Genomic DNA, 25,557 nt, shown 5'->3' on the forward strand with positions numbered 1-25,557 from the left:
ACAGAAGCTCTTCTTTTATCCCAACCAGGTTTTTGTAATCTGAAATATCCAAACCAATTTTTACAATTACATCATAGTAATTAGAGTGATACTGCTTAGAAGTTATCTGCCACATGTAAACGTTAAACAGTTTTCCTAACACAACCCAATTTTAACAGAATATTTAGATCAAATAAAAAAATACAGGGATTTTGAGTATCCTTTTATTTTTTTTTTTTAAGCACAAATGCCCACACAAACTTTGACTTACAAGGTAGTTCTATATAGAATAAATTAAAATGTTAGTGAACTTGATAGTATAAACTATGTACAATTAAAAGGAGTTTACAGGGTACATAATTATGCTTCTCACATCAGAGGACAATTATAGTTGAGGTTATCTAAAAGAAAGTGTAATACGGACATGTCCACTCATACATAAAAGGATGGGAAGTCTCCCTGAAGATTATGCAGATGATTTTTACTTGTTATTGCACAGTGCGAATTTGTAGGGGAAAAAATAATACACTAACCCTTGGGTCCCATACAGGCAAATTAAGATTGCATTCTTCAGGCTGTTTCAATAGCACTGGATTTGGCCATTCCCTGTTTAAAAAGATTGTAGCACTTGATAAGACTATTGGATATTACCATCTAAACGTATTTTGTTAAACATACAGCATTTGTGAATGTGAGCCTTCTTCATTCATTTTGCCCTCTTGATATATATATTTTATGTCTATCTGTTGATGTTAATACTACCCGAAGTACTTTTCCTCTAACTATACTTAAACCATTTGGCAGCTTTCTCAGGCTGGTAAGTCACACATCTTCTCTGCCTCTCAAAGAACTGATAAAGCACTATTTAAATAAAAAAGTACTATCCCAAGACACCCAATGTGTTCACCTCAACCTTCAACAGGATAAACCCTTCTTGAAAGACAAAAATCCTATTCTCACACTGGCTACATCCAAAGACAAGTGAGGGTGAAAAAGTTAACTCATTTAGGCAAAGGAGTATGAATAATTAGAGACTGATTAGGAAAATTTTATCTCACAACCTAAAGGTTCTAACATGAATATGTGTGATGAAACTTTGTGACGTGAATAACATTGTTTTCAAGACGCATTCTTCAAGTTAGCTACCTCAGTCTTTTATGGAAGAGATTAAAAATTGGAAAATATTTTCCATCCTTAGTAGCAAGCTTAGCTTCTCAGAAATATTATTTGCTATGTATGTGTAGCATTACAGAAATTCTGACATCCTTTCGTCAATCTCATCAAAACTGATTATATATGATTAAGCACTACCAAATCTATAAATAAGAGAATGTGTACTGAAAAGTGGGGCACAGTTCTAAATTATAAAATTATTTCCAATAATTTAAATTTGTATAAAATCACTAAAAAAACTATTTTTGCAGTGGGAGGAGGTACAGGGGTTCGCAGGTATAGAGCGGGAAGAAAAATCTCTAAGATCAATTTGATTAAAAACCAAGAAACCTTTTAGGCCAAAGCAACTAATATGAATTGGCAATAATTTTTTATCTTACTTTTCTTAAAAGAAATAATGATTGACAAATGTGAACATACTGAAATGAGGAAGCTTTAAAAAACAAACTCTCCTGAGTTAAGGACTGACCTCAAAGGGATGACAAAATTGCTATTTTTCACACTTAGTTATTCTTAAAAGCTTTTTATATACAATTACATTTTTAATATTTTACCAAAGATAAATGGGCAGCTGAAAGCAAAAAAGTAATTCCAAGAAACTAATGACCTGTAGATTTAGAAAAATCCAAAGAGCATAAGAAGTGGTATATATAAGTTTTATCCAAACTTCCTAAAACTGATATAAGTTCATTGGATTTTAGCAGACATGACAGCTAAAATTCAGGGTTTATTTAGAGGATAAGGAAGCACAAAAAAGCACCTGCCTTACTACCCTGGGAAAGCTAGGGAAAAGGAAAGGAATTTAGGTTTGCCATTTTATACACAACATGATCTCCCCAAAACTACCTAAATGGCTACATTATGAACTAAAATTTGAATCTGAAACCAGCTGCAGAAATGTCATAGAAATAAGACTAAACTTCAGTGTCTACAATCAATTTTATTTTAATATAATCTAAACACATACCATTTAGAAAATACCAAGAAAAATTTATGTACAAGAGTTGATGCTATTGCATTTGGATAAAGCTGGCAAGTTCTTGCTACTAGCATAGCCCAGGAAACACCACCGAGGAAACCTAATATATTGGAATAGATGTTGTGGCCTGTTGATAAGGGAAAAGCAAAAAGAAAAGTTAGTGTTGAACAAAAGCTGAAACATCTTTAATAAGCTAGCCAACAAATTCTGAACTCACGTTTGGCCCACAGTTTGATAGCTCTCAGAGTTAACCTGAAGTTGTCAATGTTTGGTACTAGATGTAAAATTTCATCGGTTACCCTGCAACCTGATTAACAGGGAGTGAAAAAACAGAACGTTAAATCATCAAAAGTTTAATGATAATATTTCTTTTCAATTTTCTAAGACTGATGTCAAACTTAAATAAAAACTTATTTCATAGAATCAGTAACATTAATTAATAAAAAGGCAAATAAAAAATCTAAAACTTTTATTGCAAATAAAAAGTCTAAAATTTTTATCTCCTATCACAAATGTATCACAAAGAATCTGTAATCTGCCTAATCTCAAATTTTCATCATATAATTAAAACTTCTTCCAGTCGGGATATACGGACAAGGGTTTAATCCACTTAAGTTTGCAAGAATTGTTCTTGCCAGGGCACGGCAACAGCAATGTAAATACAAGAGTGTTCAGAAGTAACCCCTTTAAATACAACAGCTGAAAAGGTTACAAAGAATATCATGATCACAATTAATTAGGGTTATGCCGTGAAACCTAAACCACTAGTAAGAGAGCACAAATGTTAGTCTTTAAATGTCCCAGGAAGAAAAGAAATAACCGTGCAAGAAACTGGTGAGTAAAATAAATTACCATATACCCCTCTGCAGTCTTAACTATTAAGTAAAGCATATTTTATTTGACTCACTATGGGTAAACAGTGTGGCTATAAAAAGCTCCATTATAAAATCTGAGTTAAAAACTATTTCCTATTTGACAAAAACTGCTACTATGCAAATGGAAGTAGGTTTTAACATACCGTTAAGACTTCTTATGCATCTTATATCTAAATTCTTAAGCAGACTGTCATCTCGTAAGTCCAAGTCTTCTGGAATAGTCTGCAGTGCTAGTCTTGCAAACAAAATATCAATCTAAAACAAAAACAAAACTTAATATTCCATATCCATCAAACTATTTTTAAGGCATTTCTTTAACAAAGAATACTCTTTAAAGCCAGGATCTTCTCATCAACTATAAACACGACAATGCCTCCAAAAGTCCAAAGTCCAATAATGTGTATCATAGGTATTTTAATCAGATGTTAAAACATGGCACCATGAAAGAGAACTTGAATAAATACCTACTTGTCATTTTAATCAGGCTTACTAAGTTTGATTTACTAAGTTTACTAATGCATCTACTGGATATACTAAATTTGTTAATGTATCTACTACTAGACTATTTAAAATTAACTGTTTAGTTCTCCATCTATATAAATTATGAATTGACTATATATTAAAAGGTGCCCAAATATAAGGCCAACATCCTTATATTTAGCCCAAATATACCTGCCAGTAAAAAGGGGGTTCCTTACATTTAAGACCTTACATATCTGTAACATTACAGTAGGACTCCCAACTTAGTTTTGACAAAATAGGAACAAAACAAAAATAAACACTAGCTAATCTTGAAGGCTTACAGAATGCAACTGACAAACCACCCCCCGCCCCCGCCCTGCTTTTAAGTAGGCTCCACGCCCAGTGAGGAGCCCAATGCAGGGCCCGAACTCCTATCCCTGAGATCAAGACCTAAGCTGAGACCAAGAGTCCGACACAACCAACGGAGCTATACAGGTGCCCCTCCCTTTTTTCCAAGGAAAGGTGAGAGTGTGAACAAACTTAGCATGGATTTGGTCATTATTCCTGAGGGTATGATTTCATGGTTCCAAAACTTTGGATGCTGCCAGAAGTAAGCCTTTTAGAAGATCACTTTAGAAGGCAGTATTTTAAAAGAGCTTACTGTGGGCGCCTGGGTGGCTCAGTTGGTTAAGCGACTGCCTTCGGCTCAGGTCATGATCCTGGAGTCCCGGGATCGAGTCCCGCATTGGGCTCCCTGCTCAGCAGGGAGTCTGCTTCTCCCTCTGACCCTCTTCCCTCTCGTGCTTTCTATCTCTCATTCTCTCTCTCTCTCAAATAAATAAATAAAATCTTTTAAAAAAATAAATAAATAAAAAATAAAAGAGCTTACTGTGAAAAATCATTTAAAACATACACCTACAAAATAGAAAAACAGCTGTACACTTTTAGAAATAATTAATTAACTTGAGGTATAGCAAAAATGTTCCAATGAAAGTTTCCAAAGTCCAGTAGCTCCCCCAATTTAGACAGAAATAAAAATTATGTGCTTAACAGGTAACTCAAAAGCAAGTCAACAGAGATTGCCATTTTAAGTAGGATAAAGTGATTTTTCAAATGTTCTAATGTAAACACATTCCCTAAAACAGTGTTATTTTTATATACAATGTATGGACAGGAAACTAACACATTAAATATTTCAAGTAACCATCTGACTTTCATCTCCATCCTGAAAAGTTCACACAATTCAGTTGGATCTTCCACAAAAAAAACCAATCCCCCCTTCTTTGGTAATGTTCTTTTGGGGAAAGCAGGACATTGCCTTACCTTACAGATTGTTTTATATTTATTTAAGCACTGACAGCAAAATCTACCTGAACTTGACAATCCTTTACTAAATTTAACATTGGGGCGCCTGGGTGGCTCAGTTGGTTGAGCGACTGCCTTCAGCTCAGGTCATGATCTCAGGGTCCTGGGATCGAGCCCCGCATCGGGCTCCCTGCTCGGCGGGAAGCCTGCTTCTCCCTCTGACCCTCCCCCTGCTTGTGTTCCCTCTCTCGCTGTCTCTCTCTCTGTGTCAATTAAATAAATAAATAAAATCTTTAAAAAAAATAAAAATAAAAATAAATAAATAAATTTAACATTTTATGTCTACTTAATTAAGGTTACTCATCGACTTTTCAAGGAAGACAGAGCTGGGCATCTTTATGCAGCAGTTAAAGAAGTCGCCTTTTTTTGCAAAACAATGAAGTATTATTCTTCCAGTTTCCAAAATTTTACAATCTTCACTATCAGTGACTTTCCAGAACTATTATATATGACAGAAATAACATAAATAAGTGAAGTTGCTTTACTGTCTTATCAGCTTTGTTCCAACTGCCTTCACTACAACTGCTGTGGAGAACAGCAGACAGAAATGAGTATCATCTCAAGAATCTGAACTCATAAATCCTCCCCTACCAGAAAATATCTCAGCATACACACTATCAGGTCACAGTTTTCTCTCAACTTCTTAAATATTTAATTTAAATGATGTCAAGGCAAAGTTCCATGTGCAAAAAATACTACCTTAATAAGACTAAAAGTATATAAATTTGCAAATGGAAAACCTACTGAGTAAAGAGTTTTGTAACAGCATTTCATAGTCAATGTTTAATTATTTCTGTCTATATTTTAGCTCTTAATTTCATGAGGCTCTTTGAAAAAAGACGAAGGGGCAGCTGGGTGGCTCAGTCGGTTGCACATCATACTCTTAATCTCAGAATCCTGGGATCGAGCCCAATGTCCGTGGCTCAGCTGAGAGTCTGTCTGAGATTCTCTCCCTCTCCCTCTGACCTTCCCCCAGCACGTCTCTCTCGCTAAAATAAATAAATCTCTTTGAAAAAACAAAAAAAACCCACACACACACACAACACTAAAACTGGGCTGCCTGGGTGGCTCAGTCGGTTAAGCGTCTAACTCCTGATTTTGGCCCAGATCATGATCTCAGGGTCATGAGACTGAGCCCAGCATGGAGCCTGCTTAGGATTCTCTTTCTCCCTTCCTACTCCCTCTAAAAAAATAAAATTAAAAAAATAAAAAAGACTAGAACTGATATTCTACAAAGAACAGAGTCACTTCTATTAAAAAAACTTGTTAATATCACATCAACTTACCAATTAAAATAATTTCTTAACCTACATCAATCAACATTACACAGAGCAAGAACTGTCTATTTGAATTGTATCTTACCTCTATCCCATCAAAACACAGTTTGATAACTGGTACAAATGCCTCTTCAACAGCCTGTAAGAAAATTAAGTAAGTTCAGTGTCTCTGAAACTACAGATCAGACCTATACTAGTTTTAGTACTTTTAAGTGAATGAGACATTTGAAATTGTTTAAACATAATTTAGCATAATGCCTGACACAGACTAGGTTCTCAACAACTAGCTTTAACACACTAGGCTCTTGAATCAGATAAACCTAGGTTTAAATCCTTGATTTCTGCCACTCAGATGTAATTCGTGGCCACACTGCTTAGTATTTATTCTTTTTGCCTTATTTCCTACTCTGAACATGAGATGAAATTTATTTTAGGCTTGTAAAGAATAAAATGCAAGCATACATGTTAAGCCCTTGAAAGGGTCTGGCAAATTGCAATAGTTCAATAAATGACAGCTATACCATAAAATTTGCTCAATTTCACTAATTTTTATAACTCCTCCCCTTTCACCCCAAACATTTACGCACTCTTAAATCTTTTACTTCTTCCTGTAATTTCAACTTATCATAGAATGAGGTGAAAAAGTCACTTCGATCAACATGTCTTGGTGCAACACACAACGCATCAATATCGGCACCTAAAAAAAATTAAGCCCATCAACCACTAATTACTATTACAAGAAAATTATTTTGCATCTTATCATGGCAGTACTTGATGTTGAGAATCTGTTAACATTATATAGTGAGCCTCTAAAAATGTGCCCTTCCCCTTAAAAAACATTACTGGTCAGTATAGGAAAAACATGATACTAATTGACGGGATATCTTTTTTCCTGCAGCATCCTCTATTTGTAGTGGCCCAGGTGACCTGGGAGTCAGAGAAAAGTGACTCAGATAGGACTTTTATGTTAAAGAGAGGGAACTATTCAAGAATATACCCAACATTTTGATGTCATTGTCACAGCCATGTTCATTAGCAAACCAAAACAAAGAAAGTGTTTTTTTTTCCTCACACATTATGTGAGTAGTGTTTATAGGCGTCTATCTGGGCCCCTAAATGGGACCTACAGAATAAACTCCAAAAAGGATCACTGGCAAGAACCCAAAGAGGCACACCATGGTAAGATATTTGTTACTAATTTAGTGCTTGAGAGGAGGCCAGCCTTGAGTGCATAGGGGGAACACAACAAAGACGATGTAAATCAATAACTGGGATCATAAAAGGGAGAGATCAATGTGGAATCAGGTCAACACAGTCACTTCCCTAGAAGACTCAACATCTAAGGCACCACTCTGAAGGCTGTACAGTCAGCATATACGCGAAGGGAGACCAGCACACAGTGCACAGGACACATCAAAAGCAAATGCACTAACTACTACCGGCACGGGGCAGTGGGGGATGCGGACGAGGAAAAATGTCAGAACAGAGAGAACACTGTCCTGACAGATACTTTTAACAAGGAAGTCAGTGGTTAATGGCTGAAGAATCCTAGTTCTGCCAAGAGATGGCTGGGAGACACTGTTCAAGCCTACTGCCTCTGTAAGTCTCAGACTTCTATGTTACATGAGAATAAGAAAACTGAGGAACAAATGAGATAACGAAGACCAAAAGCTTATTATTAGCTCAGTGCCCAGCAAAAAAGTCCAATAAATGTTCTCTGCCATGCTAACATTTTCACTGTGTATTTATTTGCCTAAGATAAGTACAAAGCAAGGAAACACTGACAGTAATCACCAATGGCTGCAGATACACTGTTGTGGTGTGGTTTTTGCTCAACTGTATTTTACAACTATTAAAAAAAAGCACGGGGAAAAGAAAATCCACAGGTCTTTATAAGAGGCTTGCATTCATTTTTGTTCTGCTTTCCTGACTTGACATTCTTCAGGTAGAGGAAATGATAGAGAGCAGCACTGTCCGAAAGAGCTCTCCACCGGGGAAGGGGGAAGGGGAAAGGTTTTCTCTCTGCACTTTGCTGCACAGTAACCACCAGCCACCATGTTACTGATCTAAAAATGCGACCACTTCTGCTGAGGCACTGACTTACTTCTTAATTAAGCTGAAGTACAGTTGACATACAATGTTGTATCAGCCTCAGGTGTACAACACGGTGATTCCACAAGTCTATACACTATGTTCTGCTCACCACTCTAAGTGCAGTTACCACCTCTTTCTATACAAGGTCGTTAACGTACTACTGACTATATTCCCTGTGCTGTACAGAACTGCCTTTTTTAATTTAAGTAAATTAAAATACCATATTGGTCAGTGCAGGTTTAAGAAGGCATCTTTTTTATCTTCTTAACCAACTTTAGGCTCCTTGAAGTACTCTATCTTCCACACAAACTCACTAAGCTGTATGCTACGCAAGTAACTGCAATGAATGGGTCATTATGATTTTTAAGAACTAAAAAGAGTATTCCTTCTCAAGATAATTAAAACAGTATTTACCTTTTGTATGTACTCCTAATCTGTAAGATCCAAATGTAAAAATTTTTCCTCCAACATTTTCAATTACAGATTGTGGAAGATTCTGTTTAAACAAACAAGAAATGGATATTATATCAGTGGAGAACAAAAGAAATTATTTCAAATAGCACTATATAATAATTAAAAAAAAACAAACAAGAATTCAGTGCAAATTTATGGAGGGTAAACAAACTCTGTAAGCTTTACCAAATACCAGGCCTTCATATACCAACCAATTTTGAAATAAAAGCAATTTCCAACTTTTAGTGAACGTTCTTTAGTGACCCACACCATTTTAGAATTTTGCCATTTCTGGAAACTGCTATAAAAGAGGACTATCATACAGGAGAGCATGTGATTCCATAGCAGTAATGTTAGAAGCAGATTTTATTCATGACCAATATGCTGCACATATCACGAATGTTAGACTATAACAAAAACACATATTCTGATTGCTTAAAAAATTACATTCAATGATTATACTGAATATTTCACAGTACATTAGATATAATTTTACCACATCAAAAGTGACTTTAAGGCCAATACTGCTACATAATAGTTTAGATTTCCAAAAGGCTTTGGTGGGATGACTTTGAACAGAACTAAAACTTACTGATAGTTTCTTAGAGTAGAAACACCAAGAAAAAGGAGAAAGGAAAGCATTAAAAAATCATCTTCCTGACCCTGGTACTACTGTAAAGTACTATGGTGAGTACTTAATGCCACTGGTGGTAAGGATGATACCTGTCCAAACAAAAAACAATTTTAATGTGTGCTTGGTCAATGTTTCTCTTCACTTTCTAATTCCTCAGTAAAGTCTTATTCAGTACCAAAACACCAATCACTCCTCCTCACCTCCCCCAAGTAACATAAATGAAAGTGTTACTTCATACTTCAAGAACCTTAAAAATAAATTATAAAGATTCAGGGACTCCCTTGTTTTTTGAGGGCACATTTAATCATCACTTATACAAAAAGGACCATCTAGATATATAACATTTGTCTTCCTACATTCAGAAATCTAAAAACCTCAATTGCAAAGTTGTCCTGGTTATTTAAATAAAGCCAGCAAGATGTTGCAGGAATAGGCCTACAAAGGGAGTTAGGAAGAAACTACCTGAGATCAATGATCTACGGACTTTTCTAATAAAACAAATCTTTTGGATACGTACACTCTAAAGAACTGTCCACTATAGTGTGAAATATATATAGGTACATATAATGAAATATAGCTAGCTAGGCTGAGGAACTGGATATTTAATTTTAGATCATTTAAACAGAAACAGCCACATGTCATTAATGGCTACTGTATATGGGCACATGTTTACACATTAGTATGTTTATAGCTATTTTAATAATTTTAACCCAGAAATTAAGATTCCTTAATTCAGGTCACAGAAAAATAAATTGCAAAATCTTTTTAAGTCTCAGAATATTAGCGAACAAGACAACTGAAGTAAAATTCAAATTTTATATAATTCCCCCCCCAAATACCATAAATAAATTCATTGGAACTATCTATTAATCACTGCTTCTCAACCAGGGCTGACTCTACTCCTCCAGGAACATACAGCAATGTCTGGAGACTTTTTTGGTCATAATTTGGAGACACAGAGGACAGGGGCAGTGCATCTAGTAAGAGAGAGCCAGGGATGTGTTTTGCTTAAGATCTTACGAGGCACAGGATAACACCCTAAAAAATAATTATCTGATCCCAAAATATCAACAGTGTCAACATCAAGAAATCCTGTATCAAGTCTTAAAACTAACCAGCTGAAGAAGAAATTCTCTCTACAAAAGGCAGACACAAAAGATCAAAACGTATGAAGCCTAACCTCCGTCCCTTTCTCTAACCAACTTACTACTTACGGTTAGGCTATAAAGAAAAGGACACTGATAAATCCAAATAGGAATGAGCATTACTTTCATTCATCCAAACACATTTTCTTACCCTCAGTAAAACCAGCAGGAAGAACTGTATCAAGAATTACTGGTTAAAGAAACTTACTGAAGTAAATACCTGAAACAAAACTACGATGAGGCAGTACTCACATTTCACGTTAAGTAGATCTAGGTTTTGGCTTTGTCTACTTGACTATGGCTTTAAACTTAAACATTTAAAAAATGCCATTAAAACAAGGCTGTATTTCCTACAGAAGGTTAAGGAAACCCTAAGTTCAATAAATAAGTAAAAAATACTTAAACTTGGACATCTGCTGCTCAGCACAAAAAGAACTTTCTTTTTAAAATCTCATTCACGGGGCGCCTGGGTGGCACAGTCAGTTAAGGGTCTGACTCTTGATTTCGGCTCAGGTCGTGATCTCAGGGTCCTGGAATCAAGCCACACATCCAGGCTCCGCGGGTGTATGCTTGAGATTCTCTCTCTCCCTCTGCACCACCCCCTTCCCCCCCTCTCTAAAATAAATTTTTATAAATAAATAAATGAATGAATAAATCGCATTCGTATCAGGAATTCTATCAGTGAGAAACATGCAGCACACGGAGTCCCCCGTTTAGAACACTCCCACTGTTGAAGTTTTAATCAGTTGCTTAAAATATATATATGCTGTTTTAAGAAAACAATATAAATTTGACTAAAACCAAGAGACTTTCTTCTATGTTAATCCCCTCTCTCAAGTTTTCAATCCTTGGTTCTCTTTCCATCAATTTTTCAATTGTATTATAAATTAAATATGCATTTTATACTGTCCCGGCGAAACTGCCACTATTTAAGCAGTTTTTTTAATGTAATCTCTACCCCCAACACGGGGCTCAAACTTATAACCCCAAGATCAAGAGTTGCACCCTCTACAGACTGAGCCAGCCAGGTGCCCCTATGCAATTTTTAAAAATGGGCTAAATGAATTCCACACACAACTCTAAGAATACATTCCCATTACCAGAAGCCCAGTCATAGATTCATCAACTGTATGTATAATTTTTCAGAATAAGGTTTAGGAACTCAGAGAATATTATAAAAAACTAAACAGATACTCAGTTTGAGAGTCTAATATCTGAAAACCTAAAACTTTGTTCATTGTCGTAGGATTGCTTAAAAGGTAACAAGATTCTCAAATATTTAATATACACTTTTAAAGCACCTCTTCAGGGAATTATTTTTTTCTGTGAAGCATAAGTAATTACTGAGTTTCAGCTTTAAATATTGCAACAGGGCGCCTGGGTGGCTCAGTCGTTAAGCGTCTGCCTTCGGCTCAGGTCATGATCCCAGGGTCCTGGGATCGAGTCCCACATCAGGCTCCCTGCTCGGCAGGAAGTCTGCTTCTCCCTCTCCCACTCCCCCTGCTTGTGTTCCCTCTCTTGCTGTCTGTCTCTCTGTTGAAAAATAAATAAAATCTTTTAAACAAATACATACATACATACATACTGTAACAAAAGTACTTATAAAATCACTGAATTCAGTTGTTTTCCCTGCTTTCAAAATAACTAGAAACAAAATATAAATTCTGTTATCAAATAGTCTAAAATGGACTTTGCATTAAAGACTCTAAATCCACTCTAATAAGAACAGCTTACTTAAGACTGCTGCTGTTCAGATGGCAAATTATTTCATATACAAATAAGTCACCTTACCTTGCTTTCACTGATTTCTCGTATCCACTCTTTTACCAGGTTATTTAATTTCCCCAAAATTAAAATCCTGTTGACAGAGCAAATATCAATCAAGTATCAAGTTGTTTCATTCCTAATTAAAATGAAAATCAGTTCTCGATAGGTGGTTCCCTAAATTTCAACCAGTTTTTAAGTTATCAGAAAGTAAGTACACAGTAGTTTATTATATGTAGGCACTGTTACACTGGGTAAGGCATTCTTTAGCTGAGTAAGCATTCCCCTTCTGACAATTCTGTACTGTAATAACCAAAAGCATCAAAAATCAAAAGGGAATAAAATTCATTGTAGAAAAAAAGTTTTTTCTAAGCATCGGTCTTGTTCAATACAGATTTCAGGGAATAATTCTGACTGAGCAGATAATGCCTCAAAAATTTTCATTACACTGATAAAAAATTATTAAATTAAAAGAAAAATACATATGTGTATATTCACCTGCGCTGCAGTTCCTCTTCCTCTTCAAAAACCCCAAAGGGCTTCAGAGTCTCAATTAGTTTCTGTGTAAGCAGGCAGTCAGTCTCCTTGGGGGCTGCTAAGCTGATAGGAGAGGTAATGCCATAATGCTTCTGGGGCGGCTGTGTTTGTTGTGATCCCTGCGTTGTAACTGGACTACAAACAAAATTAGATAAAATTACTGCCAAAGAATTTCTACAATTTGAAACAAATCGTTTGACTAGAAAAACTGCTTTAGTAAAATGCATTTCTAAACACAGCTGGGGGGTGCCTGGTGGCTCAGTTGGTTAAGCGACTGCCTTCAGCTCAGGTCATGATCCTGGAGTCCCAGGATCGAGTCCAGCATCCCACATCCCCACATCCTACATCCAGCTCCCTGCGGGGAGTCTGCTTCTCCCTCTGACCCTCCCTCCTTCATGTGCTCTCTCTCTCTCTCAAATAAATAGATAAATCTTAAACACAGTTGGTTTCCTGCCATATCCAAAAAGACTCCTTTCAAAAGACATCTTACAGCAAAAAGTAACCAACCAAAAGCAAGTGACCAAAAAGAAAACTCTGTAACTCTTCCCACTCCAAGGATTTTACCTTTGTCATTACCTAAATATCTAAATAAACTATAAGAATCCAGATCAAATATAATGGTAGAGAAAACACAACTTAGAATATGGTGAACTGAGAAACTACTTCTTGAAAAGGAGCCAAAATCTGTTATACTGTTATTTCTAAAGCAATGATAAACACGCTATAAACACTATTTAACCAATACAAGAGACTCCCCACAAACAGAACTTAATATCTTACTCACAGTGAATAAAATTCATAAAATACAGAGCCAATAACAAAGATAACTTGCGGAATGCGGGGCACTATAGTCACACACTTAAGCTTATTACACATTCCTGGTGAGAGATTCACACTTCAACAGTGATGCTAGTCTAAAAGGTTTTTCTTCCCCCATTTTAAGAGAAATTCCAGATTTTTACAATCAGTAGGATTTTACTGTAACTGGTTAAATACAAAAAGGCATGGCATGCTTGAAATGCTTTAGAGGAAATTAATTTGACTCGAGTATTTTTTTGATGAAACTCATTCATGTTTCTCATCCTCTTTGTTAAAATAATTTTAAGTCAATGGACAAGACCTCTAAAGAGAAGCAGCACAATTATTATATAAAAACTAACAAGTCAAATACCATAAAAAATGAAGAATGGGCTAAGAACCTATTTATTTCTCCCAAATCTGTTCCTTAAAAAAATTGAAGCGTTTGTTTTACACACACACACCTACTTTTCTTTCCAAGTATGTATTTTTTTTATACTGAGGAGGAAAAAAAAATTGAAGTGCAATAATCTACTTAAGCAATAACGTGCCAAATCCAAGAATCCTATGCAGGGAAGTCCCACTATGCATTTAATACCTATCCACTGGATTCTGGTTTATACAGTGACTGCTGGACAGTGTTCGATATTTTGTCTTCTGATAACAACATAGAACTAAGAATGCCAGGAAACCCATACTGCTTGTTTCTAAGTTAGCCAATGGTCTGTATATTCTCTAGTCAATGTTTCCTGGCCCAGTTATGCACTCTCTCAATTTTAATCCAGGTTTTATATTAACATTTAGTAAATAAATGTCAGATATATTATCTGTTTCAGCAATTAATTCATGTCAGATCCTTCCTCCTACTCCTGTAACCTAAACTGCAAAGCTATACAAAGGCTATGTTAATTCCCAGAGCTGGGGATCCACATGAGCACAAAGCACTGTCTCAGACTAAATATCTTCCATTAATGTTCTATTTTTCAAATTTATGTAGCATCTTCTATGATTAAAATATACAAATTAACCTAAATGTAAATGCATTCATGTCTTGGTTAGAACATATTCTCGTCAATAAACAGTTATCATCAGGTTCCATAAAAGTGACATCAAAAAGGCAGCCCTAGGGGGGCCTGGGTGGCTCAGTCGGTTAAGCGTCTGCCTTCGGCTCAGGTCATGATCCCAGGGTCCTGGGATCAGCCCCGCATGGCAGAGCCCCGCATGGCAGAGCCCCACATGGCATCAAGCTCCCTGCTCAGTGGGGAGCCTGCTTCTCCCTCTCCCTGCCACTCCCTGCTTGTGCTCTCTCAAATAAAATCTTAAAAAAAAAAAAAAAAATTAGCCCTGAAAACTGCCTAACCATTTGAGAACCCCTTCACACCACACATACTCTGACTTCAGATAAATTAGATATTAAATGAAAACAGCACACTGATTATATTCTCTCCTATTTTTCACTGCTTCGGTATGAGTTTCTCCAAGTAAACTAGAACCCTTCATGACTACCACTGGATTATGAATACTTTAATAAATGATTCTAACATGAGTAGAGCCAGAAATGAAAACAAGTGCAAGTTCATTCCAGTTAGTCTTGGTTCAAGCAAGGCGAGATTTCAAGTCAAGTGTGAACTGAATTCATGTTTTCATAACTTCAGGTAATAATTTCAGGTAAAATAATCCACTCTAGTGGATTTTTTTTTGTTTTGAGCAAGTAATACGTTTCTCTGCATTCATTCCTTTCTGAAGGGGTTTAAATCCATTACCAGTTTAGTTGGATCATCAACAAAATATGAGTACTCACTCTCTGTGAGGTTAAGGCTCACTTATATTTCCCATTTTTTTCTTTGTCAAATATTCAGGTTTTTCACTGTCACACAAAAAACAATGCTTGGAAATGCCCTGTCTACTTCAAAAATAATCACCAGAATATTAGGATACCAATTCATATTTCTAAATTCACACCAAGTCTGTTCACCCTAATTTGAAAAATATGTTGATTTCTATGAGTTTCCACATTAACATTTTGATGGGGAAACAAATCAGATGCAAATTACAGCTTTTTATTTACTTTATTCAAAATATCATTACATCATCTAAAATAAAATCACTTTTATTTGTCCCGTCTAATTCAGGAAAAAACATCTACAGCATATGTCTATACATGTATACATATAGAACATATATTTAACTCAAGTACACATACAGAACATATACTAATTCGGGCGCCTGGGTGGCTCAGTCAGTTAAGCAGCTGTCTTCAGCTTAGGTCATGATCCTGGGGTCCTGGGATCGAGTCCCGCTTTGGGCTCGCTGCTCTGCGGGCAGTCTGCTTCTCCCTCTGCCTCTCCCCCGACTCGTTCTCTCTCAATCTCGCTCTCATGCTCTCTCAAATAAATAAATAAAATCTTAAAAAAAAAAAAAGAACATATACTAATTCAAGAACACATATAAAAAAACAAACATCATGGGGCGCCTGGGTGGCTCAGTCGTTAAGCCTCTGCCTTTGGCAGGTCACGATCCCAGGGTCCTGGATCGAGCCCCACATCAGGCTCCCTGCTCCGTGGGAAGCCTGCTTCTCCCTCCCCCACTCCCCCTGCTTGTGTTCCCTCTCTTGCTGTCTCTCTCTGTGTCAAATAAATAAATAAATCCTTTTAAAAAAAAATCAATCAAAACCAAGTTAAGAGGAAAGAAATACATGTTCTGAAAGTTACAAGATACCTGTGCCTCCAATAAAAATGCCTTAATCTTAGCTTAAATAGATGACTAGAAATTCCACGCTGCCATATGCTTTGAATGTCCAAAATGTCCCAAGTAGAAACGCTAACCGTAACTGTACTTTAAACAGAGAAAGTCAAGTTTTCCATTCAATTTTAATATTAAAAATCAAGTAAAGTGATAAAAGCAACTTAAGGATCTTTATTTGCTGTTCTAACAAAACAAAAATACACATTCCAATACCGAGCAATTTAAAGGATTCTGCTTTATAGACCCTCTCCTGGAACAATACACCAGATAGCTATCAATCCCAAGAATGCAGAGTTCTTCCATTCTCGAACACATTACACGTCTGCCCGTATCTATCACATTTTTTTTTAAAGATTTTATTTATTTGACAGAGACAGCACAAGCAGAGGGAGAGAGAGGGAGAAGCAGGCTCCCTGCTGAGCAAGGAGCCCGATGTGGAACTCGATCCCAGGACCCTGGGATCATGACCTAAGCAGAAGGCAGACGCTTAACCGACTGAGCCACCCAGACATCCTCTATCACTTTCTAGAGACATTTTTTACCGGCATTTAGTTTTCTTCAGACATTATTCTATTTTAAAAATAAAATTTTATAATTACATAAAACAAAGAAAAAACAGACTAGATACAGAGCTACAGTACTTGTGATTTATTAAAATTTCAGGTTTTTACTATGAAGAACACTTGTACTTTTCCTGAGTAGTTTATTTTCATCTCATGAACAGAGTGACACTGGGTGACCATCCAGCTCCCCCTGCTTGTGTTCCCTGTCTCGCTGTCTCTCTCTGTCAAAGAAATAAATAAAATCTTTAAAAAATAGTAATAATAAATAATAAAAGTTTTAATCCAATACTCAAAGTCCATCCCTTCCCAATGTTAGGCTGTGCATAACATGACCCTAATTAGGCTAAATATTTAGGTACTTAGAATAGCACATTTTTGTGAAATTAGTATATGACTGCAGGTTGCTCATGTCAGCTCTATATTTCAAAAGTTTAGGCATCTAACTTAGTAAGTATACTCTGAAATATCGAGAACCACTCTGGTACAGTAATTATAAAGCTAACTCAAATAGTATAGTATAAGTTCCCATGATTTGTTAACTGTTGTTTAGTGGCCACATATCCAAAGTATGATCAATCTTTGGATAAATTATACTAATAACCATTTCAAATCACTGAGAAAAGTACAGAACACTCAAATGGGTTTGGCTATCCATTGTAAAATCTAAATTCCAGATGCCACGGTATTTCAAAATATTAACACTTATTTTCAAAACCATATTTAAGTAACACACAAAACTCAAAAGCCATACAGAAAAATTTACCTACATAAAAATATTCCAGCTTTTATATAACAAAAATATATCATAAGCAAAGTTAAAACAAATAATAAGTGAGGAAAATACATGCAACCTATCCCAAAAAATTAATAGTCTCAATGCACAGAGTTCTTAAATCAACTAAAAAAAAGTTTCACTGCACATCAGGCAAGCAAACTAGGACAACTATTTTCCTGTCAGACTGCAGAAAAACAAAGTTGATATACATCTGGTAAAAATGAAAGATCTATTATAAACCTACAGTATTGGTAATGGCATAAGAAAACGAGCACTCTTATCCATCACAATGGAAATGAACATAATTTTAAAAAGCAATCTGGCAATATTCATTAAAAATGCATGTATCAATTTTAAAAGTTTATGTTCAACAACTTCACCTCTAGCAATCTATCTTACAGAAATACTAAGACACAGAACTCAAACCAAAGGCCCTGAAGTTGGGAGACATGTTCTTTTCAATTCACAACACAGTTTCAATATATGAAATATAACACAAAAATCCAAATTTCCAGCCGCTTGTGGGATAGGGGTACAATAAGACAGGTCAAATATGGGCCCAAAATCCTGTACAGCAACCATAAACTTGAAATGAGCAGTGCCTATCCCAGGGTTATCCCCTATGGGGAGTTGGGGGACATGCCTGGTATTCGTAAATACCTCTGTGATTCCGCAGGTTCTAGAATGACCCTTCTCACAGGAATAATACAAAAAGATACCCAAGGTTGTTCACTGGAGCACTGTATACAATGTACTAACTGGAAACCACCTAAATATCCATTAATATAATATAGGACTGGTTAATAACAGTACATTCTTACAACATAGCACTATGCCATATAAAAAGAATCAGGGGATTATTACATGTAGTAGCATAGAAAGATGCCCATAATATACTAGCTGAAAAGAACTGTGGAATATAATTATGATAATAGTATTTACTGAAACCCCAACATACTCCAGGTAGCATGTCAAGCACTTTACAATATTCCCAATTGTTCCTAACAACTCTATTAACTGTCTCCATATTACAGATGAATAAAGTAGAGAAACAACGGCTTATCTAAGTTCACTGGGCCAGGATAAGAACCCAGGCATCTAACCTCTATGCTGAAGTGCCTTTATACATCTTCCACAATACACAGTTTTATATACTTAAAAATTATTTATTTTTATGTCTTCAGATACATAAAAACACAATTTTCACTTTGTACTTTATAAAGGTTTGTTTCAAATTGTTTAATTATTTTTAATTAAATATTAATGATGTCATACTAAAGGTGAACATCATCTAATTCTACTTTTTATTCACCATTAAATTAGTAAGGATAGTAAGGAGGCCAAAATCATGCCCTAAAATTACTCCCTGGCAGCAAGGGATACCAAATAAATGTTCAATTCAAAACAAATTAACATTTTGATTATTAGATTTAATGAAGATTTAAAAAAATTTTTAAATATTAGATTTAAAAGATCAGTTTATGCTAATCAAAGCACATTATCTTAAAGTGAAATAAACAAGACTTTAAAAAAATGGATTTTTTTTCCACGCAATACTGCAATTAGAAATAGTAGTAAAGCATGGGGCGCCTGAGTGGCTCAGTCGTTAAGCGTCTGCCTTCGGCTCAGATCATGAGCCCGGCCTTGGGCTCCCTGTTCAGCAGGAAGCCTGCTTCTCCCTCTCCACTCCCCCTGCTTGTGTTCCCTCTCTCGCTCTCTCTCTGTCAAATAAATAAAATGTTAAAAAAAAAAAAAGAAAAAGAAATAGTAGCAAACCATGCTTTATTTATTGCTCCAGAAAACTGCTAAGGCATTCAAGGTTATCAAAATTCATCAATCCAGTTTTTCTAAAAGTACCTTTTTCTCATTTAACTTAATTTTGCCAGAAAGTATAGCATTTATTAGGCTGAAATTTACTGAACTCCTAAATATGTATGAAAGCCAACACTAAAATCAGGAATACAAAGATAGTCTCTGCTCTCACTGACAATTTCAGATTTGGTCTGGGATTCAGATCCTTAAAAAACAAGTAAGTGCTAAGTAAATGCTTAAAATAAATACTACAGAAACAAAGAATCAAGGCTATGCCAAAGAAAATCATTAAGGAGGTATGTACTCCAAACGATTTTGATGGGGGGGTGGAAGGGAGGGCAGTCTAGGAAGATGACAAACACAGATAAGGAAAGGACAACAAATCACCAATGGTGTTTTCCCAAACAGTGAATGTTTAATGACTTTGCATCCCAATTTAAACAAAGCCCATACTGTTGATGAATCCCTGCCTCCTCATATTGGGCATATGGAATATGTTGTGGCCTAACGCTATCAACAAAGTCAAAACTCATAGCTACCAGCCAACTGAAAACACTTTATCATTTCTTCCTAGTTTTATTCAAGTTAAAACTGAAAGCTTAATTTGCCTGATAGTCTTCTTTGGAAGCAATCAGATAAAGCACAAAAACATATTTAATGTAACAATTCACCACAATATAATTTGCTGTAAAGAGGTCTTAATCTTAAACATAATGTGCCCATTGGGATTAAGCAGGAAAGAAAGGACACCAGACAGAAAAGGAATAAGGGTCTGAATGTGCATTCAGTATTAATTCTTAACAGAAATATAATCTCTTTCACAAGAAGTTTAACATAGGATGTTTTAATTTTACTAGTAGCTTAGTCCAGGCTATAACAAGATAATGTATTTGGGGTGCCTGGGTGGCTCAGTTGGTTAAGCGACTGCCTTCGGCTCAGGTCATGATCCTGGAGTCCTGGGATCGAGTCCCACATCATGCTTCCGGCTTGGCGGGAAGTCTGCTTCTACCTCTGACCCTCTCCTCTCTCATGCTGTTTCTCTCTCTCTCAAATAAATAAATAAATAAATAAAATCTTAAAAAAAAAAAAGAATGTATTTGATCACTAAGAAATTATACAAAGAATCACTAATTCACCAGCCATGTGTTCTGTGTAAGTGGTACCAAACATATTTACAATCTCGCTATATTCTTAAAATACGTATTCCAGGTCAATCAGCCAGTATTTAGTAGGCAGCAGTAGAGGGCCCAGTAATAATTTATGCTCAAGGGGACCAAATTATGATGAATCCCAAGGCCAAACTTTGGAAATGCAAGGCTGATTATGCAGAGGAAGGGTACTTGTTACTCAGTTATAAAAATGACCAAGTTATTCTTCCTTCCTTCCTAAGGGCACTTTCAACTGCCCCCTTGCCCTCATTCTCCCAAAGGGCTAGAAGTAAAAAACCAGCCAGACTACAGTACTCATCCATCAGTTTGTCAAGTACAACCTGAAAAGCGGCCGGCCGTTTCATTGAATCTGGAAACCGTTCCTGCACGCGGCTCGGGAGGAGCGCCCAAACTGACCATCGCTGGAGCATGTTTAACACAGAGGGACATACGTTCACCACTCATGTAAATTCTTGGTACCTGGGCGAGGTAAAGGTTTGGCAGCTGGTCGTCACGCCTTCTGCGGCAGACTTGGAAAAGGGCCCCCTTCCCCGCACTGTCTGTAAGTTGTTGTCCCCATAAACATTGTCCGTTCCCCCCCCACCCGCCCTGGTTTTAATCAAGTAAAGTCAGGTGTTGCTTTTCGATCTTGTGAAATGTGTACCATGGGATGGGAGGTTATCCTGTGCTAAAAATGCAGATCGACCATGTTTGAGGCACCGTTTTCCTTTCAGTGCCTACTGTCCTTCACTGTTGACCCCCCAGGAACCCCGTTCCTGTGTCACCTGAGGTGTCTGTGTTGGCTGTGTTTGCATTTCTACGTTGGTAGTTTGTGGCCTGTTTATGTGTGTGGGGTTTTTTAAAACATATTTTTATAAAAAGAATATAATTTAATGATAATAATAACCTAAAACAAAAATGGAAGCTACTGGTTATTCTCTTAACTTTTCACAAGATTAAATACAGATTTTCTTTTTTTTTTTTTCCTGTTTCTTGTGCAATTTGAGATAAACTGGCTGGAGAAAACATTTACAAAAATAAATACTTTCATTTGAAAAAAAAGAAAAAGAAAATGTAAATAAAATAGAGAATCTGAAAAAGTATAAAGATGTATTAGAAAAGAATAGTCAAAAATATGTTGTCATAGTATTACAACACATTAACTTCAGGAAATGCAAGATGTTTCTGATGACTAAAATGACAAGAACACTACTCTTTAAGAACCCCAAAACTATAAAAGCCATCATAAAATGCAAGAAGCTGGTTTCTGGACAAAACACAGAGGGGATACAAATTTGAAAGACAATTCTGTAACAGAAGAGGTAGAAAATAAAGATATCTAGCAAAATCCCTACATTTTTTCCTTTCCCAAATCTTTAATTTCCACAATTGAGTTGTTATATAATTCTGCAGACCTACAACCCAAAAATTAAAAAATTACACGTTCCACAGAGGCAGTGGTCACAAAATGAGAGTACAGAGTGATAAATCTGGTCGTGGTTTTAAATAAATAAAGCTAAAAATACATTCTAAGATCTTAGGTTCTGCAGTATAGTACGCTTTACATATACTATACGTATATAATACATGTCACCAGTAAAAAAAAAAAAAATACCTTGAGATTCAAATATTCTACACACAAGAAATATGATCTTCAAAATTAATTCTACTTAAGACATTTAAACAGACTCCAACTGAGCTGATCAAACATAGTTCCCAACAAAGTCCACAGGAGATGGTATAGTACTAGAATGAGAAGGGAACATGGAACCCATAGTTGAATTAAGCCCCAATCTACAACTTAAGCACCCTTAAGACCCTGGAAAGTGAATACTTCAAGCCTCAATTTAACCAACTTTATTTTTATTTATTTATTTATTTGACCAGGGGGGGAGAGAGGGGGGAGAGAGAGCACAAGCAGGGGGAACAGCAGAGGGAGAAGCAGACTCCCCGCTTAGCAGGGAGCCCAATGCAGGGCCCTACCCCAGGACCCCAGGATCATGACCTGAGCTGAAAGCAGATGCTTAACAGACTGAACCACCCAGGCGCCCCTCAAGTTAACCACCTTTCAAGGGAACTAATACCTCCTGCAATGCTGCTGTTTTGTATATCATAAATTGGGAATGTGCAGTTATTTAAAAGCTGCTGAATAATCAGAACAATGAACATACAGAACAAAAAAACATGCCTCCCACCCCACCAAAATGGGAAATACTAAGAATCCAAATGGCTTCATTCTGGCCAGAAGGCTTTCACCTGGGAGGGGCGAGGTAGGAGATGGGGGTGACTAGGGAATAGGAACTGAATTAGCTCATAAATTTATTCAATTCCAATACCTTATCTCCTAACTTCTCCATCAAAAAAGCATAACTGAGAACAGACTTAAGGTAATACACCACATTCCAAAACCATAGCCAACATATTTTTAGCAGCAAGCAATTCATTACAAAATCTCTAAATCCTAAAATCTGAAAACCAAAATCGCTGTTATTAGTTATCTTCCCTAAAGATTATCCAATGCATTGTTTTGCATCAACAACAAAAATCTTTAAACCACATGTGTGTCCATCCATCCAGACTGTCCAAAAACCACCCAGAAACGCTACCACCACTGGAAATAGCAGCTTGGCACAGCAGTTAGCTGTTCCTGTAAGGCGGCAATTCTCAAGTTTTCAAACTTTTTGGTCACAGACTCCTTTTACAACTCTTAAGCTTTATTGAGGAACCCAAAGATCTTTTGCTTATATGGATTATATCTGCCAATATTTACTGCATTGGAATTATAACTAGGATAAATTTTTAAATGTTTATGTATTTGAGTAACAAGAAATCTATTACATGTTAACATAAATAATTTTTTAAAACTGTTCTCCAAAAAAAATTTAGTGACATTAATCTGTTTTACATTTTTGCAAATCTTTTTAATTATGGCTTTATCAAAGATCGCTCTATTCCTCTATCTGCTTCTGCATTCAATCCTTTTGACAAGCTGTTCTGGTAGACACATATGAAGAAAACCTGATATCACACCATCCTAACTGGAAGAGTATTTCAATAGCTTTTTCAAATAATTGTGGATATTCTTCTATGATACTACACCAAAACTCCACAAGTGTTTTATTAAAGATTAGTTACAGTATCAAAGCTGAAACCACATCAATAAACCCCTTATACTGCTGCATTAAAATCCACTGGTCTAGGGGCGCTTTGCAGGCGGAGCCTGTGACTCTTGATCTCAGGGTTATGGGTTCAAGCCCCATGTTCAGTGTACAGATTACTTAAAAATAAAATCTTAAAAAAAAATCCATTGATCAACACTGCACTTCGAATGTACCTTTTACCGATGTATGATTTTTATTACATCAAAATTAAGCTTATCTTCCAAATGTTGACACATTATTACAAAATTATTTTTAAAAAATGGTATCATCAATATCACTACCAATCTTATCAGAAACATTTTTTAACTACTAGGAAGCTGTCAAGCTCACAATGACAGAAACAAGCCTTCCAAAATTCTAGTTTTTATCTTCAAATTTATCATTTGGCCACCAATGCTGTCAGCTGTTTTCCTTAAAGAGACAGGCTCACTTCATTTTCAGGAAAATAATGGTCCAAGTGTCAATACCCACGGTTCATTTGTTTTTTTCAGATAAAAGAGCTCTACGAGAAAAACACTAGTTTAGCTCACAAATCAGTCAGACATGTGCTTTTCTCAAAACAACCATGCTCCTTTTTAGTAGACCACTTTATGTGTACTTCCCATTTTATCATGGCTTATGTAAGACATAAATTCGAGAGTCAGGATTTATTAAAATTAATGTGTTTTACTGTTTCATCAAGAACTTTTTAAAATATGTGTTATGCTTGTGATGAAGAAATATATGACTACTAGTACAATATGGTGCCTCTGCCTCAATTTTTCCTAAGGCAAGAACAGCATTATCCACAACTGCTTTCACACCATCATGCAAACGTCCACAGAGTAAAAAAGAAATAACATTTCAGCACTATTATGAAAATAGTTTGAATTTTATGTACTCCTTAGAGATCCCCGGAGTTCCACAGATCACAATGTGATCTGGTACCCATTACAACCCACCAAGAGGTCCCAGTTCTACCTGCTATGAATGACTTCATGAAACTATTTTTTTTCTGACAGCCCCAAATATTTGGGAGAAAAGCTACTGCCTCCCCCAAGTCTTGCTAACTATCTCTTCCACTAACTTTTAACAACATTCTACGAATATGGTATGAACACTAGGTCAGTGATGATGGTTACTCTCCTCAAAATCTTTTCACTACACTTGTGATAGCCAGAACTGAGCTGATGCAAATAATGGATCTGTCCAGCACAGAGTAGGGCAGAAAGCAGAATACAGTTCCCAGAAAGGCGTTATACTCTTATCAATGCAATGATTCTCAACAAGGAGATGGGATGCTGTTAAACACCTTACAACACACAAGCAGCCCCCTTCAAAGAATTATCTGACCCTAAATGTCAACAGTACCTACCAGAGAAACCCTGTATTAATGGATCCTAAAGACTACCAATATTTTTGGAAGCTTGATCACCATGGCTCTTAAATCATACCAGCCTTTCAAAATTATACGTATATTACATATGAGTTTTAGACAAAATATTAACACTTGTTCACAATGTTGTAATGACTTAAACGTCAATAACCTATTTGGATTTAACCCATTCTGACAGCTCAACTCAATCCCACCCACCCAACTTTAACAGGACAGCATACTAAGGTGCAAGTGGAAATCGAGCACGATAAGCCTGGAAATCACAATTCAAAACTTCAAAGAAACAAAATGAAAGGCAATTGTGACACCAGAATATGAAAAACAAAGAAAGCCAATCAATGAGGAAATAGGCCTATTTAACTAGGCAGTCTGGTCTTTTTGTTGTTTACTTAAAAGTATAGTACACTTAAGAGTTAAAAATGAGAGGGATATAATGAAAAACT

The 25,557-nt window shown here is 36.1% G+C and overlaps 1 protein-coding gene across 6 annotated transcripts in view; it reads right to left on the minus strand.

Annotated features, from left to right (window-relative positions):
• The window catches only part of PAPOLA (poly(A) polymerase alpha), a 58,136-nt gene that overhangs the window by 30,520 nt on the left and 2,059 nt on the right, over positions 1-25,557 (minus strand). For all 6 annotated transcript variants that reach the window (XM_027570221.2, XM_027570225.2, XM_027570223.2 and 3 more), the window contains exons 2-10: positions 12,699-12,872; positions 12,228-12,294; positions 8,619-8,700; positions 6,698-6,807; positions 6,196-6,249; positions 3,150-3,261; positions 2,349-2,438; positions 2,120-2,258; positions 513-585 (exon numbers count right to left, since the gene is read on the minus strand). In XM_027570221.2, coding sequence (XP_027426022.1) covers positions 513-585; positions 2,120-2,258; positions 2,349-2,438; positions 3,150-3,261; positions 6,196-6,249; positions 6,698-6,807; positions 8,619-8,700; positions 12,228-12,294; positions 12,699-12,872 — 901 coding nt within the window. The remainder of the gene's footprint in view (positions 1-512; positions 586-2,119; positions 2,259-2,348; positions 2,439-3,149; positions 3,262-6,195; positions 6,250-6,697; positions 6,808-8,618; positions 8,701-12,227; positions 12,295-12,698; positions 12,873-25,557) is intronic.

The sequence above is a fragment of the Zalophus californianus genome, chromosome 6 (genome assembly GCF_009762305.2).
Source record: "Zalophus californianus isolate mZalCal1 chromosome 6, mZalCal1.pri.v2, whole genome shotgun sequence".
Taxonomy (NCBI): Eukaryota; Metazoa; Chordata; class Mammalia; order Carnivora; family Otariidae; genus Zalophus; species Zalophus californianus.